The following is a 17,940-nucleotide window of genomic DNA, read 5'->3' on the forward strand; positions in this document are numbered from 1 at the left end:
GATGAAATGTTTTCTTCTTTGCGTGCTTTTCTAACTCCCGAATTGGTGACGTCGTGGCCTCCGGCCTTCACGCACCTCACCGCAAAAGTGAACAGCTGTAACAGTTTCTTAATTTCAGATGCAATAACTAATTTCAACAAGTGAGAGGGAAAGACGTCACAGTCTGTGCGTGGACATCTAATGCACTTTCCGCATGGGAGAGCTTCCTGACCAATTGTTCTTCCTTTAGCCCACTTCCGAGAAAGCAGTTATTCTTTTGTTTTTTTTTTTTTTTTTTTTGCGAAGGTCGTCCGGACTTAAAGGAAAGTAGCATTGAAAGGTATTGTGAAGAGACAGCAGCGGCAGCGTTGAAAGAATGCACTGTCGTATTTTACAGGCCTCGATGCTTTTATTCCTACCATTCTTTCGCAGGATCATTTGTATTCAAAGCCTCGTTGCGAATAACACATTCGAATTTGTTTCGCGAAGCTGCGTTTAGGGAGCATCTGGTTTAACATGACGGCTCCGGTCACCTTATGTTAGCGACACAACAATGAACAGGCCGTGGAAAAAACCCTTATTGAGACCTAATTAAAAAGCTTGGGGGAGGGGGGGGGGGGGATTGCTAAGAGCAGGAGATCAGACCTGATGGACGCAGATTAGCAACAGACTAGGAGAGAAATCCTAACGATGGCCGCTCAAGAAGGCGTCATATGGGCGTCACTCTCAGCCCTCACTGCACACGCATGATCCAGTCGGCGACTCACTACTTCTCTGCGTCTTACAGGCTGTGTATGTCAGCAGTTCACCGATCTTCATCACACGTACACGCGCAGACCGCGGGAGCCAACGCTCCTTGACTGGACAGCATGCGCGGCGTATATATGCGAGACAGCATAACGTTCTCGCATTTGGCTGCTTCTCCGATAATGTCGCGGCTTGTTTTTTTTTTTTTTTCTTCTTTTTGTCTGCCGGACAAGAACCGGCTGCAGGCGCGAAGTGGACGTCATCCCGCCATTGTGTGTCGTGGCAACTGGAACTAAATATCAGGGCGGTACTCGGAGGCGATGCGCCGGTCAGGATCAGGTCTCAGAATAGCCTCGTTATTGCCTGTAGTGCGTGGAAATAACCGCTGATATGGAAAGAGAATGGCTTCTTCAGGAACACTACGATGAAACGGTGAGCTCTATGCATGCTCCTAAGCCACCGCGAACAGCGTAGCTGTGCTGACGTACGGAATGGTGTTCAGTATTTAAGGTTCTCCAGCACCATCTGAAGGCCGAGATACAGAAATAAGTAACTGCAGGGTAATGGGAGCCAGGGATATATTACTGGGCTTTTTTCTAGCTTTTAGAGGGCGCCGTACGTGTTTATCCACATGCTTTCTTAACCCGCCGTCCTGGAAGGTTATTGGAATTTCACTAACGAAAGTGAAGCAGTAACGAAAAGTAAGCGCTGCGATTGCAGTAGCGCTTCAGGCAACGTAAGGCCACTGAGGTTCGCCCTCGATTTCTCTAGAAACCACCTCCACGCGTTATACGATTTCGTGGCTATCCGCACTCCCATTCCTTGACCAATCATGAGCTCACGATAAGCAGGCTTTAAGAATCCACCTCGGCTGCGAACAGCTGTACATCTCACAGCTCCAGCTGCAACACAGCAACACATCTTTATTCAGAGTATGGCCTCTAGTCTAGCCTTCTAATGGCTTCCGCCGCTTCGATTATCCCGTTGCTCCGCCGCTTCCACGCGGGGCTTATGTTCCGATTTTTTTTTTTTTTATTTCGCTTCCTTCTCATAACACATACGCCGGGCTTTCGAGTGGCTTCACGACCTATTAGCGCGACCCACTCAGTGTCCATCCTTAATCCGCTATTTGTCAGCGCTGCCGAATACTCTCGTCGTGTGCAAGCGCCCCAAGCTTGACCGAGCACCTGTCCGCTTGCCGTGACGTGGTGAGAATAACGGGATTGTCGAGAGCCCCGGGGTAGAGTTGAGCGCGCGCAGGGACGTGCTGCGTCAGCTCGCTCCTGCAAGAAAGAGGGTGATGGAGCTAACGGAGCTGTGAGGTCCATTCAGGACTATGTGTTGCATAGTGGGCGAATTTTATTTTAGCAAATACTGCGAATTTTCTTTTCAATAGCATTACGACGCCCATGTCGGTATAATATATCCATCCGTCAGTCTGAAGCCTTGCTTGGCAGGTGGAAAAGTGGAGAGAGAAATTTCCTCTCTACTTTCACAGATGAGGAAGAGGGCAGAAAGCTTGGGAGAGGGGAAAGGGAAGAAGGTAGGAGGTAGGAGACGACGTGCGTCAGATGGAAAAGGAGAGAGAGAGAGAGAGACGAAATTGACAAGTGAAGACGAAGAGTTGGTAGAAAGGCGACGGGTGGGGGAAAATGAAGAGGGGACACGTCGCGTCACACCGTTATTGTAGTTCTGGATAGGAAAAGTGGAGCGGGAGACAGCTCGTTGCCCGCTTCTTAACAGATAGCGTTAAAGGCCCCTTTCTGCAGACAATCCGGCATCGGTGATGCTGGTACCTGACGTAACCGTGCACAGAATGGTCGTCAAGTTGTGTGATATGACGAGGCCGCATGATTTAGCCGATTTGGCAGGAGATGGCTACTCGTGAACCTCCTGAGTGGGAAGATGAGATGAAAATAAACCTCTTCGGGACGCTTGCATTTCGAGAGAGACGCTGTACCATTATGGTACGCAGGCAGGTTCGCACCGCCTGGTTAAAGCGGGGCTCTTTGTCTACGTCCTGTAGCCTTCCACAGAATGTAGTAGCGTATCACTGTACGCTAAGAGTATATGTGAGATAATAACAGAGACACCAATTACATGCACGCGAAAAATGATTCTTACAGAACCAGACGCTATGCTCCCTTCACATATGACGTTGTCTAGTTGACTTAAGTACCGTTACTTTCCTTTGACCACCACTCAGTATAGACTCAAAAGAAAACAATTGACGAAAATCTGTCTGGTTAGGGAATTTAATTTTAATTTTAAGATAAAGGTCAATGCCTCCAACCAAGTTCTTTAACTCGGCTCCGAAACGTCGTGATTTTCTGTTAAAGAACTTGGTTAGAGTCATTGACCTTTACCTTAAAATTAAAACCCCTCAGTATAATTTGCTGCAGGAAACTATCGTTTCTGAATAACGAAACCTAGTTCCTTATATTTACCTCCAAAGTCAGCCAAAACGTAAATGTGCTCAGCCGAGATCCGTTTTCTTTGTATCTCATTTTTCGTAGTTTTGTTTTTTCGATTGCTTTTTTTGTGTTTGAATAATATGCTTCGTTGCTGTTGCATACTCCTAGATGGTATTCTTAACTGTCACATTTAAGCTTTTGCTCATTGTTTGCATATGTTAACCTTTGCTGTCTTTTTTGTGGCGCCCATATATTCATATAATGCCATTAAGGCTATGCGCAAAAAAGACAACACAAAAAAAAAAGAGGCAACGACAGGACGAGCGTAAACTAACAACTAGTTTATTCAGAAGTTTAACCTCTAAATATAAAACATATAAGCGCATGCGCAGCCGAAAAAACCACAACATGCCTGATAAACATGCCTTAATGGCATTACATGATTCAAGCCAACTAGCCCAACAACAACTCTTGTTGAGGCCCATATATTTTTGTCCACTATCCTCCTCCCACTCACTCTAATGGTCTGGGAGGCCAATGTGAATGATTAGGCTATTAAGCACGCAAATAAATGGGCGTATAAGACGACGCATCGTGTATACTCAAAGGGATCTGCTCGAATAATTTTTAATTTTACCGTTGGCTCCATCTCAGCTGCTATTCGTGCTGAATAAAAACTCGCTTTGACTTACGCACGTGTGCTTTCGTTCCGCCGACACTGTTATAGCACCGAGATATTGCGTCATACCAATGAACCTGCAATAAGTAAGTAGAAATTCGAGGACTGTGTGAAGTACTGCAAGTGAATATCGATTACCTCTCATGTCTGCGGTAGAATGAAGCATGTAATGAAATAATAAAGATTGATCGACTCAATTCGTAGCCATTACCGCTAAGCATCGCGGCCTATGTGTGGCTTTAGTGGGAAAAAAACGCATTTTTTTTTTATTTTCGCCTCACTGTGTTGGTAAGAATTCGAAATTGTTTACATTCTGGGTGATAGAAAAGCTCAAAAGTCAATGTTTTGCAAAAAGTTCTTTTTTTTTTCCCTACGTTTAAAGTATCTGCAAGCATTCGAGTCCACGTTGAAAAAAAACAAAAAAAAACAATATGGTCATATTATGATTAGCACAGGAGTTACAGCCAGTTTTTAACGCTTATCCCGGTATTCTGAAACTGAAACTAAAATGCACCGGTTTCTGAAACAACTGCTGTCGCTTATGTATGACAATTATTCGCTATATCTTTTAGTTTTTGATATCCAGAATGGTAACTGATATTGTCAAGTTTAGTTATGAATTTATTATTCTTTTACAACCTTTTAAAGCGGTCTCAAGGGCCTACAACCTTTTAAAGCGGCCATGACTGACGCTCGAATAACGTTTGTTGTTCGTTTAGACACTGTTTACGTTGCAAAGTATAGCTTTGTAACATTAACAAGTGCTGAGATACAGCTTTCAGAAGGAGAGTATTTCGTCTTGTATGGCCAAGTTCCAAGCACAGCTAGAAGGCGGAAACGTAAGTTTCACCAAAGAGCTGACGCGGGTACAAGCGGGTTGAAGCACTTGGCCAAGAGAAGTATGTGCGCAAAGGAGGGCTTCCAAATGATATGCTGAACAGGATGAAAGCTGTGTACACTGATCTGTGCTCAGATGAGCTCCTATAAAAGTGTCTACATGACAGAATACAAAATGCAAATAAGTGTTTCAATGGGCTGAATTGGCAGCGGGATCCCAAAGAGGTTTATGTAAGCTTTCCTACCATTCTGTTTGCCTTGCATGATGCTGTAGCAGACTTCAATAATGGCAGTGTTAGCATCATGGATATACTGAGCAAGGCTGGTATTTAACCAGGGTACTAAACGACAAGAGCTTGCACTGCCAGAGACCACCAGCGAACGCAGAAGGCTGTACGCAAATCAGCTGACGCGACAAAACGGGCTAGGAAGTAGCAATATGAAATATGGGAGAGGCCTTCGCCCTGCAGTGGGTATAATCAGGCTGATGATGATGATGATGATGATGATGATGATGATGATGAAACGGCAGTGACACGAATGAAAGGAGACTCTATAGTGCATCTCAAGAGGGTCGCAGCTATGAGCCTTGTGCATTTTAGAGCTGTATATGTTGTTTTTCACATATTTTACACTTTTTGAAATCTTTATTTACATTTTTCTCAAAACAAGATTTTCTTCCTCTTCTTACTTAAACTATGGTAACTTTTTTTCTGAACAAATAAACTGAGATGAAATGTTGGTCACTGATTCTTCATATACAGATGTTTGCAATGAACTAGGCCAATTTAAATCTATTGAGAATCATTTAATTTATAGCTTATTTTTGAAAAAAAAAAAAGTATTAAAGTGGATGAGTTTTGTTTTCACTTTTCAAACATTGCTTTCTGAATATTCATTATACTACATTTATTCTAGTTCATTGCACATGTCTCACATTCCACTACACAAGTGCCAAAGCTTTCCTCAATTCAGCCTTCCAGTTGTTAGTCATCCTTGCTGGCATGCCTAGCAATTTTAACATACTTTTGGGGAAAGTTAACTTCCCAAGAATAAACTGAAACAATAGTTGTTTTTTAAATACTTGGATAAGTTGAATCAAACATGCTTCATCAGAAGAAAAAAGTTATTATAGCCCTTCCTGCTTATTTAAGAAGAAAAAAGTTTTCCGAGTGTGGCCACCCACCTTATTACCATTTATTACAAAATTATTTAAATTTTGTGCAGTGTGTGTTGATGGAAACTACTGAAATTTAAAGTCCGGTGTGTGATAAAAACTCAGCGTTTTGAAGAATATACTCCTTCAATCAGTTTTATCGAGTGAATTCAGAAAGAACAAGAAGCGGCTTTCATTTATTTTTTTGTAGTGCTTACCAAAACAACATAAATATTGTCCAAAACTAGCATTTTAACAACATGGTTACTCTATCTCAAGCTCTAGGGTAAGGCGATGCCTTAATACGCGTGTAAACGTTGAAATGGCGCGCACTGATGTTTATTCATGCGTCGTCTCGATCAGCCACACTGCGGTAATAATTCCTATTTCTATACTCCCCGAAGACATGCCGCCGTAATGTTGCCGTAATGGAAGGCGCCGGATTAATTTAGACCCGCCGAGGTATCCTTAATACGCACGGAAATCTCGGCACACCATTTTTCTACCATTCCGCCATAATAGAAATCTGGTCTCCGAGGGTGGGTTATCAAGCCTCCTGACCTAATAGCATGACTCTTTAGACACTAATCCACCACGCGGACCGCATAACAGTGTTTGTCTGTCTGTGAAAGAGCTCTCTTGCGACGTTGATCTCCCCGCCGTGGAATTGCAAGCAGCCTATTACAAGCCATTCGTATGCGGATACCAATACGTGTATAGCAGAAAGACAGCGAGCGTGGTCTGAAAGCCCAAGGGTGGGACGACGAGGGTTTAAGAGCTACCGCGATGGGACATATCGACTATGCGGAGAAGGGTGAGCGGGGCTGCAGTTCGTGACGCAGGCAGTGGGGAGACGAATGCCTCTGTGCTGCTGCTGCTGCTGCGGCGGCGGCGGCGTGTGCGATCGGGGCAAACGCGGAATATATCTCGGGCGCGCGCCGCCCGGAGTCTCCTCCGCTGGCGTCGGCGACGTCGGCGACAGCGGCGGTGGCGGACGTCGCCGGTTGCCTGCAGGAGTGCACCGCGCTGGACGCAACAGGAGGAAGGACGAAAGCACCGGGTCCCCCCAAGCAGCTCATCGATCGAGGAAAAAAGAAACGCGCCAGCCGCAGTAGCCACCGCAATGCCCGTGAGTGCGACTGCCGCGCACATTTTCCCCCTTTTTATATCCGCTTTTCTTTATTTATTTATTTTTTTTTTTTGCTGGCTGCGGACGTTTTACTACTTTATCCCCTGTCTTGATGCCGCTCGCTGAGCTGTCATCGCCTGCCTCGGTCATTTTCGCTCGCAATGCTGTCGTCGAGTTGGAAGGCGCCGAGCAAGCGACAACCCTGGAACACACTGGAGTGATCAAAGCTTCGTGGGGCTGAGGTTGTCTCTAGCGCCTAGCGGGTTCACTGACGGGAAGTCCTCTGCTCTAGTGAGACTTCAGATAGAAAGTGAACACAAACGAACACCCCCGCCCAAGGCACAGTTCCGTGTCCTCTGTGTGGTACATGGTCCGTTATAAATGAACTGAGGTGCAGAGAATCCTCGCCGTGAAGTAAGCGCCTGACTAAGGCGAGCTTGTTCATTTGTTTTGTCCTCGTTTTGCGCTGAACGACACTTATGTCGGCCACTTTGATCGATTGCTCTGCTAATGGTCGTCGTATGTGTGGACGCTCTGTGCATTTAGCGAGAAAGTCTTCAGGCAAACGTAACTCACACCGCTGAATTTCGCACACAACATTCACAGATTTTCCTGTCCAGCCTTGCCACGATACGCAGCAGATCGCATTCTATTTTTTTATGAATTATGATGGTATGTCCGGGCATGACAATGACAATAGAAGGACAATAGCGTGACAATAGCATGACAATAGCATGCTTTTAGAGCCTGGCATTTGACTTGCGCCGCAAGCAACTCATCGTCGCGCACCTATAGAATGGCGTCTTGCCATTAGACTTGAATAGCAACCGGCTGGACCGCGTAGATGCACGACCGGAAAATGTATAAATCGTTTTTTTTTTCTTCTTTTTTTTTTTTTTTTACTGATGCTTGGTGCCTAAATGTGTACGCTTGCTGCAATCTCTTCTCGACAGGCTGCATCGTCCGTGCGCGCTCTGACTGTCAATGTCCTGTTTTGTATGCGGCGAGAATATCACGCCGCAGTCAGATTCATGTGAACCGCGTTGCTGCACTCAACATAGTCGGTCCAGCCATTTTTTCTTTTTTTTTTTTTTTTTTTTTGCTTTTCATGTGCCTTGCGTGCCCGCTCGTTCTATTTCCGCGCGAGGTTTACGCGACTGGCTCGTTTCTCTTTCCTTTTGATATCCAGCCCGCAGAAAAACATGAGCTTGCTTCGCCGTGTATTCTTGGCGAATAGAGATGGAGCTTTTGTGTTCGCGCAAGCGCGTATAACTCGAGTACATACAGAGCGATGCGGCGAAAGTTTGAGCGAGCTTGAGTGCTTTTGGTAGGCGCATACATTGCGACTGTCAAGGTGCCATGGCGGAATCGCACAAACGGTAAATACACTGATGCTCGCTCTCGGGTCTGTTTACACAGATTTTTGCATAGAAAAAGCAACAGACACGAACCATCGAAATGAGCTCCATGGCTGCTCTTTGAAGGCTAAGATTCGTTTTTTTTTTCGTTGTATTTTGTAATTAAAAAAAAATGATAGTAGTAGTCTCACTAGTAATCCTTGATTTTGCTCTCAGACTGTATTATAAATGCGCCCGTTTTAAGTAGGGTTTTTAAGTGATGATTAATTTATCTGACAGTTCACTTCTTTCGCTTCACTTCCGTTTGTCAAAACATTTTGCATCTGGCGTCAGGTGAGCGAGTTAGTGAGGAATACATGCCGCTAGCTCTGGTATACAAGTTCTTGAGAAACAACGGCAAGATGGCAGAAATTTAAATGAAGAGGAGGGGGATAATCATTTTAGAGTATGACCGTTGGTTGTTTGGGATCCTATTGCAAAATTTAAATTTAAATATTAATGGCTAATTATTTAACATTCCATTTGTGTTTCCCTCTCCAGTATAAGAAAGTTCAGTATATGGTTCGGCGATGTAAAATTGCTATAAAAGGGAATAAAATGGACTGGCGGATATAGCACAGTGTACCATTTTACTCATTTTAACCTTCGTGACCAGCTTGTTTACGGTTAAGTTCACCGAAGACAGCCAAACAGAAGATATGTGAGGCTAGCAGTGTGACTGTAGAACGATCGAAGATAATCCAAGGGAACCAACTGGTTACCGAAAGTACCCTACGAATGAGGGAGTCAGCGATTACAGCTGTGAAGTTAAAAGGACACTCGCTTTGTGCCCAAGGATATAAATCTGTATTTGACGTAATGAATCTGCCGTCGAACATCCCGGAGTGAATTCGTCGATCTTCCTTAGAGGAAAAAAAAAAAAAAAGCCATACGAGTCACAATAACCTCATACAGATTTCTCATACTAAACTCGTACAAATCTCACATCATCTCATACAAATATCATTCAACGCATGAGATATATACGGGATTGTGTGACATTTTTATGAGCTTAGAAAATTGTTTCTTTTTGTATTATAAATGTTTGCAAAAGTAAACAGTTTATCTTCTCGGATATCCTACGATAACAAAACATTTAAACTCATTGCACTGGCAAGTGTAATGCGTTTACTTTTTTTTTCCACGTCTATGACATTCAGTGTGTCTGCCTTTAATTTAACTGAAGCCACACTCCTGCATTCCTGAGCGAAGCAGGAACCTGCAGCCCGTTCTTGACGATCGCATTTTGTGAAGCCAAACCATCAGCGCTGTGCCCAAGGACACAGTCTGGAAAGAGTTGCAGATAACGTTGCCGAAAGGCAATTTAAGAAGTCTTAGTTTATTAAATGATGCAATTTACAGATAGCGATACAATGAAATAGTTCCAGCATGCCAAATAAAAAAAAAAACGGCTATATTTAGTTGATTAGTTCCTTGCAAGCAGAAGAGTGACCTCAAAGAAAAAAAAAATTTAATGGTTGCAAAAGAATTCGCTTCCACGTTCAATGATTTCCTTCTTTTTGTTTAAGAGAAGACGCTGTAATCACAGCATTTGATAATGTAGAGCTTCAGAATAGCTGAATTCGCCTTCTATAATCCGTTATTTTTCCCTTCCTTCTCCCATCTTCGCCTTTTTTAGTTTCTTTTCTTTGAGTTGCAGCCTCTCGTACACTAGGGCCAATTCACAACGCTTGTCCCTGACAGCTACAAATATTTTACTCCAGCCTTGTCGTGATAATCAAAATCATTTCACTTGAGCTTAGGATAACAGACTCTACTTTCTTTTTAATTATAAAAATGCGCTTTGCATTGAGTTGTTGCAAAATCATTGAAATTGGTAAGAATACGTAGTTATCATTATCACGCGACGTCGTTAGGGCAAGCTAAGATATAGTGCCAAGAACTCAAGGGGGAAATTTGCTCTCCCGCTACGCAGGCTAACGAGATTTAGGAAACAGCGCGCGTGGAATAATTGCGGCATATTGGATTAGTAAGCGTCGTTGTGAGTTACCGCGCTACGTGGAGGCGAAAATTCGGCACTGACAGCCTGGGGCGCAGCATTTTGTCCGTGTTAGTACCTTGGAACTTGGTACAGTGATTAGATAACTTCTCCAGAGACACTAGAGGAGCGTGCCTACTTACAGCGCCAACTTCCGTCAAAAACTGTTACCATTTCTCCTTTCTCCACTTTTTTTTTCAGCACAAAATGTCGCAAGCATGTCGCCGCTTATGTATGTACGGAGTTCTCACTGCAGGGATAATAGAAGCATTTAGCGTAGCGGTGATGCTCTCGCATAGAAGTATACCGATTTACCATATGCCTCCTGCGCATGCGTAGTGGAACAGGTCTGACAAGGTGTGGCCACTGCGCGTGTTCAGGAGTCGTACGGTAAGACGGTGTACGTGTGTAATAGATGTCTCAGTTATGCGAAATCTGTACATGTTTTCTAATGACGTGTGGTCTACTTTTGAAGCCAGCGAATGCTGCTGTAGTAATTTTATGAGGAAATAAGGTTGAGGTGAAGCTGAATTTAAGTATTTTGAGCAGAAAGGAGAGAGGTGCGAGGGGAGAGGTGCGCATGGAAACGGCGCAACTGTGAGGCAAAGCTGCTCTTCCAGGAAAAGGAGATAAGCTCAGCGAGAAATCTGATGACACGCCAGGGCCCTGCGCTATCGATCGGCTGTCGGGCCCACTATATACAGGGGTATTCGTTGTGCGTCGTTGTCCGGCGCTTCCATCAAGCGGGGTGCGTCATATAGGGCGTTGTCTGGAAGGCTTGCGGACAAAATTCCTCGGAAGGTACAAACGCGTCGCAGGCAACATCACCCAGTCAGTGGTCTTATAGAAAGACGCCATTCCGTTTCTTTCTTTAGGCAATTTCATTCCAGGGCGGGCATTGGTGAAACCATTCAAGTTTATTCAGGCGTTTTCTTCTGTCGCTCTCTACTTGTGAATATGTGCGTGAGATGCTTGATATGCTCTGTGATTTTGGGTTTTGCTATAATGAAACGAAGTCATACGTTTCCTCTAACCGTTTCGTGTACCTTCCGTGTTGTCAACGGATTGAAGTTCATAATTACCATCTGGTACCTACTCTAACTGGAATACGTTATGTTGCAGGGGGAAATATAGCACGGGTAAGCACCATTTGTGCCTGTGAATAAACTAACGGGTTGCACATATACAAAAATACACCAACAAAAACAAGTCAATAGTGTCAATGTGCTAGCCATCTTCTCCAGGTGATCGCTCCCCCGCCACGGAGCCCTGAACACAGGATACCACACAACAGAAATACAACCATCCCATTCTTTCTTTCTTTTTTTCGTTTGGGAAATGGGAGTAATAAAGTTCATTCTCTCCTCTCTCCAGCGTCATATTATATTAACAAAAATTGGCAATGAAAAATATTTTTTTACGCAATTGTTTCTGCCCTACTTTTGAGCTCGAACAGTACGGGCTAGACTTAAGTTATCAAGCAACAGGGGCGAGGCTGCACTTGAGACAAGCTCTTTGGAAGCTTCGAACTCCGATCTACGTCGCCTATTTTGTAATCCATGCTTTAAGTTTACGACGATCAGTAAGAGTAACACTCTTTATTCTATTTCTTCCATTTTTCTTCAAGCTGCATCGGCCTTGAGAAGCCTCTCTTGAAACTCACGCTTACGAACTGTAAGTAGACAGAACAAGCAGAAACACAGAAAACCTTAATCGAGATCTCGTCGAATGTAATTCAATAGGCCCTTCAAACGCGTCGTCCCGGTTAAACTTCGAAGAACAATACCCCAATGTAATACAAGGCGTTTCAAAACGAAATCCAGGTATTGTTGTCCTGCAGTAAAGGCGCTCTCGAAACTTCAAGGAAGGCTACTTGCATAACCACGCTTTTTGTTCCGGAGCGTTCGCTTACCTATGTTAGGTGGGAATAACTTGACTTTAAATTGAGCATTAGCATACATTGAGCGTTCGCACAAGAGCGCCCAGTTTTACAAGCTTATTGTCCCTTGATCTTTTGTTGAACATTCATTGTACAGAAATGACCTCATAGTTGTTGTTTTTTTACTTAAGAACATCGTACAAGTCATTACTTTTGCTTTGTAAATAAATAACGGGTAAAATGGGCATTCTAAAAGTTTGACAATTTTTTTTATGACGTTACACCGGGTGATATTGCGGCACACGAGCTTTTTTATTTTACATTTTACTTGAAAACAATGCACATGACAATTTCTGTCATTTTTTGAGCGTTGAATGTTCATATGCACGTACGATCACTTCGGGCAGCCGAGCTTTGCAGAGTGTGCGGAACCCACGGCGAGGAGCCGCGTTCCAAACTTTTCTGTTGTGTGATTATGTGTTTGATCGATACATGTTAGTCAACGAGACGATGTCTTAATTGTAATAGCCGACAAGAAGGACGGTAGCCAATCACGAAGTATATTCGAATATGGCAGGTGTTATAAAATTGGCTTTGGTTCACAACAGTAATCTTATGTTAGGGCATATTGAGAAATCTGGCAAAGCCTAATAAGATATTCCAGTCCAACGCTTACTTTCTCCCAGAACCTAGCATTTTCGAAATATTACGGCAGCTTAGTTTCATAATTTGACTTCGTGCAGCCATGTATTTAAGGGCCCCAAACGGGCGCTAAAGCTTAGTGGCGTATTACATAAGCAGCTCCGATAACACATAGCTCACAAATAATTCCTCTCGTGCGCAACTCGCTCAGGTCGATCGTTTGCCCACTGGACCCATTAAGCATGTTCGGTATATTTAGAACTCATTATGCTCACAGCTGGGTTGACCGCAAAAAAAAGAAAGAAAAAAAAAGAGAAAAGAACAACGCTCTCAGATGGTAATGGGCCCGTGCATATAAGCGTATAGGTGAAGCTTTCAAGCTCTTAGAAACGTCGTGTCACGTCGGCTTTTTACGACAGAACTTCCAATATTTTGTTTCGCCCAATGAACGCATTGGAAAACATTCAGAAGGCTGAAAGGAAAAAGTAGCCTCGTATCAGGATTTTCGGCCTTTCTAACGATGATAAGACACGATGAAACAAGTATAGTGCAAACTACATCGCTTACGCGGGAGATTCAGTTACTCGTGCTGCCCTTGTGAGTATAAAGAAACAGGGAGCTGAAGGAAAAAAAAAGCAACAGTAGGTGAAAAAGGACAATAGGGCCCATATCGAATTTAGGGCCATGCATGCGCAGTGGGTCGGAGTGAATTTCTACAAATGCACCTAGATCGTTTCGCATTTAAACCTGCATTTATGTTTTTTAGTTGTTTTTTACAAAGCGCTACTTGTGCTCTGGAGAGTGTATTTGTTTACCTGCGCTCCTGCTTCACATACGCAACGTTGAGGCGCTCAGCTTGGTAAACAAAGATTCCAATTCGGGAAGGGGGGGGGGGGGGGGGGGGCGCTCCGAGCTGCTTTAAGCGTGAGCAAAGGCTGTCCTGTCGGTGGTAGAACGAGTGTACAGCAAAAAAAGAAAAAAGAAAAAAAAACGGGACGATGGCGTAATCCGACAGACTGGCACCACATTGGAGAGAGAAAGAGAGCGAGCGAGAGAGAGAGAGAGACTGGATGCGCCAGACCATGACAGGCGTCAGTTGACGGGAACGTGATTTGATTTTGAGCGAGCTTTTGGGGGAGGCGGCCTCCGAGGACGCGCGAAGACAGCAAAAACTCCCGTACAGGAAGGGCTTGCACAGCTCTCCAGCTGACGCTCGGAATTGGCACAGCTCCAACGGCAAGGAATATAAGAGAAAGAAACGCACGAACAAAAAGAAAAAAGGAAAAGAAAGAAGGGCAGACAGCCGGCCTACACTTCTCAACGAATGGAAGAGCGGTTAACAGAGAAAACGAAAGTAGGAAAAGATAAGTGTCGTCAAAATGAGTATCTTCCTTTTCCTTTTTCCTACTGTGTGTAGATTTGCCTCATTCGTGTTATACATTACTTCTCCGCATTAAAGAAAAAAAAAAAAAAGAAAGGGAAATGCTGTTCATGTAATGCGAAAGTAATTTAGCAGTCTTTGGTCACGAAGGGATGTCCACGTCGGGGCAACACAGCAGGCGAGCGGCAGGTGTTGGTTGCCCCTTATGGTCATCGGATGGAAATTCGATTGGCCAGGAAATGGCGCGCGGTTGTGATGGATGGGAGTAGCGAAATGTGGTTAAAATGCCTCCCTTCGACGGTTTAGGCGAATGGGTGCACGGAGGGAGGCTCGCCACCGTGACGCGGGACACTAAAAGGTGACGGATGATTGAGCGAGGCGAACCGGGTGCCTACAGTGGTTCAAGCATCTGCTTCGAATGTGGAAGAGGCTCGGTTCGATTCCCGGCGCTGTCAACCTAGCTAGTTGGTGCTCGCCTTTCCGAGGGTGAAACGCTTCGGAAGAGGTTGCTCGGTCAAACCGTTCGTCGGATGGAATCAATTTCTTCATTACTTTTCTCCTTCGTAAAATTTTTCGATAGTTTTTTTGCCTTTTTTTTTTTCTGGAGGCTTGCCTAAACGGTTTCAAAATACATACTCAGTTTCATCACTAAGAGGAGGCTGAACAGCTTAAGGGAACAGGGTAGGCAAAATTTCCGAAAAAAATCGATTTTTTGTTTTTGTGTAATTTAAAATTTCTATTCTTTCCTTAACATGGCCCAGTCTTTCATTTGCGCGCACACGAAATATTTACCTGAAAATCAACATTTTTCGAAACGTAGGCAGCACCCAGCCACACCCCCTTTGACACATGCTCGGGATCTGTGCCTTTCCTAAGCTGGAAAAAAAATTTTTTTTCAGCGCCTATTTTTTGTCACGTTTAGCAGAATGGCAGTCACTCATCTGGCAACAGTGAAAACCTAGCTAGCATATTTCACTTAGCCAAACGAATCCTAAGACGCAGCTCGATTACTCGCAACGCGCGACATTTTGCTCCTGTCTCGGCGTGTTTTCGCGGACATACGAGTTTGTTTATACCTTTTGTGCTGGTTATTTAGCGGTAATGCAATGACAAAGCCAAAGAAGTGCTTTAAAAAACGTCTCTTCTACGGAAACCGGCATAAATCGATCTTCAATGACGCCAGTTCTCCGCAACACAACCCAGGAGTGGGCGCCGCGGCCACCACGTATGCGTCTGCACCACGTGCGCGTCTGCGTCTGCGCGTCTGCAGCGGTCCTTGAAGCAGTGAAGCCAGTGTTTCAGCAGCTCTCAAAGCCTGAGCTTCTCCTGAAATGTATCCATGGAAAAACACAGAATGCGAATGAGGCGTTGAACAACGTTGTATGGGAGCGTGCTCCGAAAAATGTCTTTCTTGGTCTCAAGACGCTGAAAATAGCGACAATGGATGCTGTACTAACTTTCAATGATGGCAGCATCGCTCGAGCCGAGATCCTGAGATCATTCAGAGTTTCTCCAGGACGGTTTACAGTCCAATGGTTGCGCAAAGCTGACCGGCGGCGACTGTACTTTGCAGAGAGGGCTACACGACTGGTCACTAAGGAGGCCCGGAAAACGAGGCAGCTAGCGCAGAAATGAAGTGTTGATGATGGAGGGGACTACCTGGCTGGTGGCTATTGAAAAAATGAGTGAGAATTTGTTTCTATAGTCCTATATTGCAATATAGCTCTTTCTTCCACTTCAAAGCCAATTATCTCAAAACACCAAATTTTGCTGCATTTGACCCTTTTTTTAAGAAACTACAGGCGCAAGGGAGATAAAATTTTCCAGACATTGAGCAAACATTACAGATAGTCCACTGAACTAGGACTATAAATATTATTGCAGACGATTTTTATTTACGGGCTATTTACTGCAGATTATGGCTCTAAATATTGGTGGGTCCAGCAAAAAAACGATAACAAAAAAACTAACCTTTAAAAAGAAATTATCCTAGTTCAGTAACACCACCTAACATTGCTGATTACAATGCCACCATTGTTAATGTTCTAACCCCAGCAGATCATAAGAAAAAGGGTCACGAACATAGCCTAAAATGCATGGCAAGAATAGGACCTACCCTGTTCCCTTAATGGTGATTGATTAAAACCCGAGGTGAGCGGAGATGGTGTCCAGCAAAGAGGGTAGGTTAGAATAGCATTTGAAAATTGGGTAATACGAAACACAGAGGATGCTGCTGCCTTGTCAGTCCTCGCGAAGCTGTAACGGGGAATTGCAGGTTTATGTCGCGGGCAAGTTTTTATTGCGCTTGACTCATCCACTCGATCACTCACTCACTCGACCACTCAGTCGCTTTCCAATTCTTCGTAGCTCACTCGTTTGCAAGCTCTTATTATAAGGGCAACTGGTCAGGCCAGCCCCGTTGAAGCTATCTTCCTTGAGTTTCAAAACCTAACTTGTGACCTCAGTCTTCCGCCTTTGGAACACCGCGCCGCGAGATTTCCTTGGCTTATAATACATGCAGAAATAAAAATGGCCTGTATGAGCTAGCAAACGTGACGTCAAAAATATCCACTTCCTTTAACTGGCTGCTGGAATCTCGGCTATCGTCACCGAAATCTAATTTAAAAAAGCATAATTGGCTTGGATTTGCGACGTAGTATGGTCTCGTCGCATGACACTGATTACATATCTTGGTGCTCATCATTTCGAAGGATAACGAAAGTGTGTGTGCGACAGTGGCATTTGTCCGTTTCGCACCGCATGAGTGACCATCAGCGGGCAAAACTTACGTCGTCTTACACCTCTGAAGTTGCCAAGACGCCTGAGGGTTCGACGTAACGCAAGTGCTTCGTTTATGCGTGACTTCATGTTTCTATTATTACGTCCTTATTGCGCTCTCGCATCGCTAACCCCGGAAGCTTGACCCGTCACGCAACTTGGCCTTAGTTAGTCCAAGCCTGTCATTCCCTAACCTCCGCGTAATGGGGAGAAAGAGCAGCTACCGGCCGCGTCAGGTTAAGAGCACTCGTAACTGCTACATGTCGTGCTCGTTCGTCGCAACGCAAGCAGCGGTGACCGGCATGACCCGATGAAGATGATTCCCGTCTCGCGTGCACCGCTTCAGGACAATGCAGGAACCTCGCGCAACATGCTTGCACGCTTAGCAGACAGCTTGCTTGTTTGTCACGAATTCGAAACAAGGAAGGTGTGTGTGTGTGTGTGTGTTGGGGGGGGGGAGGGGGGGGGGGACTACAGGCGCGACAACTCGATTCGTTTCTTGCGCAGTCGCCTTGCGTGCGCCGAGAGGAGACACCTCGGTGGCTCTGAATCCCGAGAGATACTGGCTGGTCCACACGCTAATGACACGCGGAAACGTGGAGCGCGCTCACGCACTGCATGTGCATACGCAAGGCCTCGTAAACGCCCGCTGAAGTCGACGACAATAGGGGAGCAGTGTAGTCGTCGCGTCGTTGTCTTCCCTGCACGCGCAAAGAAGGCGAGTGTTTGCGGCGTCGTCACCGAAAGGTCCACTTAGTGGCTCTAAACGAGGTCTTCACCCCTTCCCTTTCACTGCACTAAGTCACAGGTCGGTTCAAATCTCCTCAGCCAAGTAAACTTTGACCCAGGAGCCGGGCGCTTAATTAGTCATGCAAATAATCCCCTATTATGGGCGCGCTATTTACCGAGGTCATACGCACGCC

General features: G+C 44.9%; 1 protein-coding gene across 8 annotated transcripts in view; it reads left to right on the plus strand.

Moving 5' to 3' along the window:
• Nep3 (M13 family metallopeptidase neprilysin 3) overlaps positions 1-17,940 on the plus strand; it is a 133,555-nt gene that overhangs the window by 59,590 nt on the left and 56,025 nt on the right. The window contains exon 1 of one of the 8 annotated variants that reach the window (XM_084599105.1): positions 960-1,158. The exons of 6 other annotated variants lie outside the window; for them this stretch is intronic. In XM_084599105.1, the coding sequence (XP_084455231.1) occupies positions 1,117-1,158 (42 nt within the window). In that variant the 5' untranslated portion in view covers positions 960-1,116. Of the gene's footprint in view, positions 1-959; positions 1,159-6,792; positions 6,942-17,940 lie in introns of those variants that run through there. One more of the 8 variants, XM_084599109.1, reaches the window with a different exon arrangement.

The sequence above is a fragment of the Amblyomma maculatum genome, chromosome 3, assembly GCF_055883805.1.
Source record: "Amblyomma maculatum isolate TAMU_Amacu chromosome 3, ASM5588380v1, whole genome shotgun sequence".
NCBI classification, from domain to species: domain Eukaryota; kingdom Metazoa; phylum Arthropoda; class Arachnida; order Ixodida; family Ixodidae; genus Amblyomma; species Amblyomma maculatum.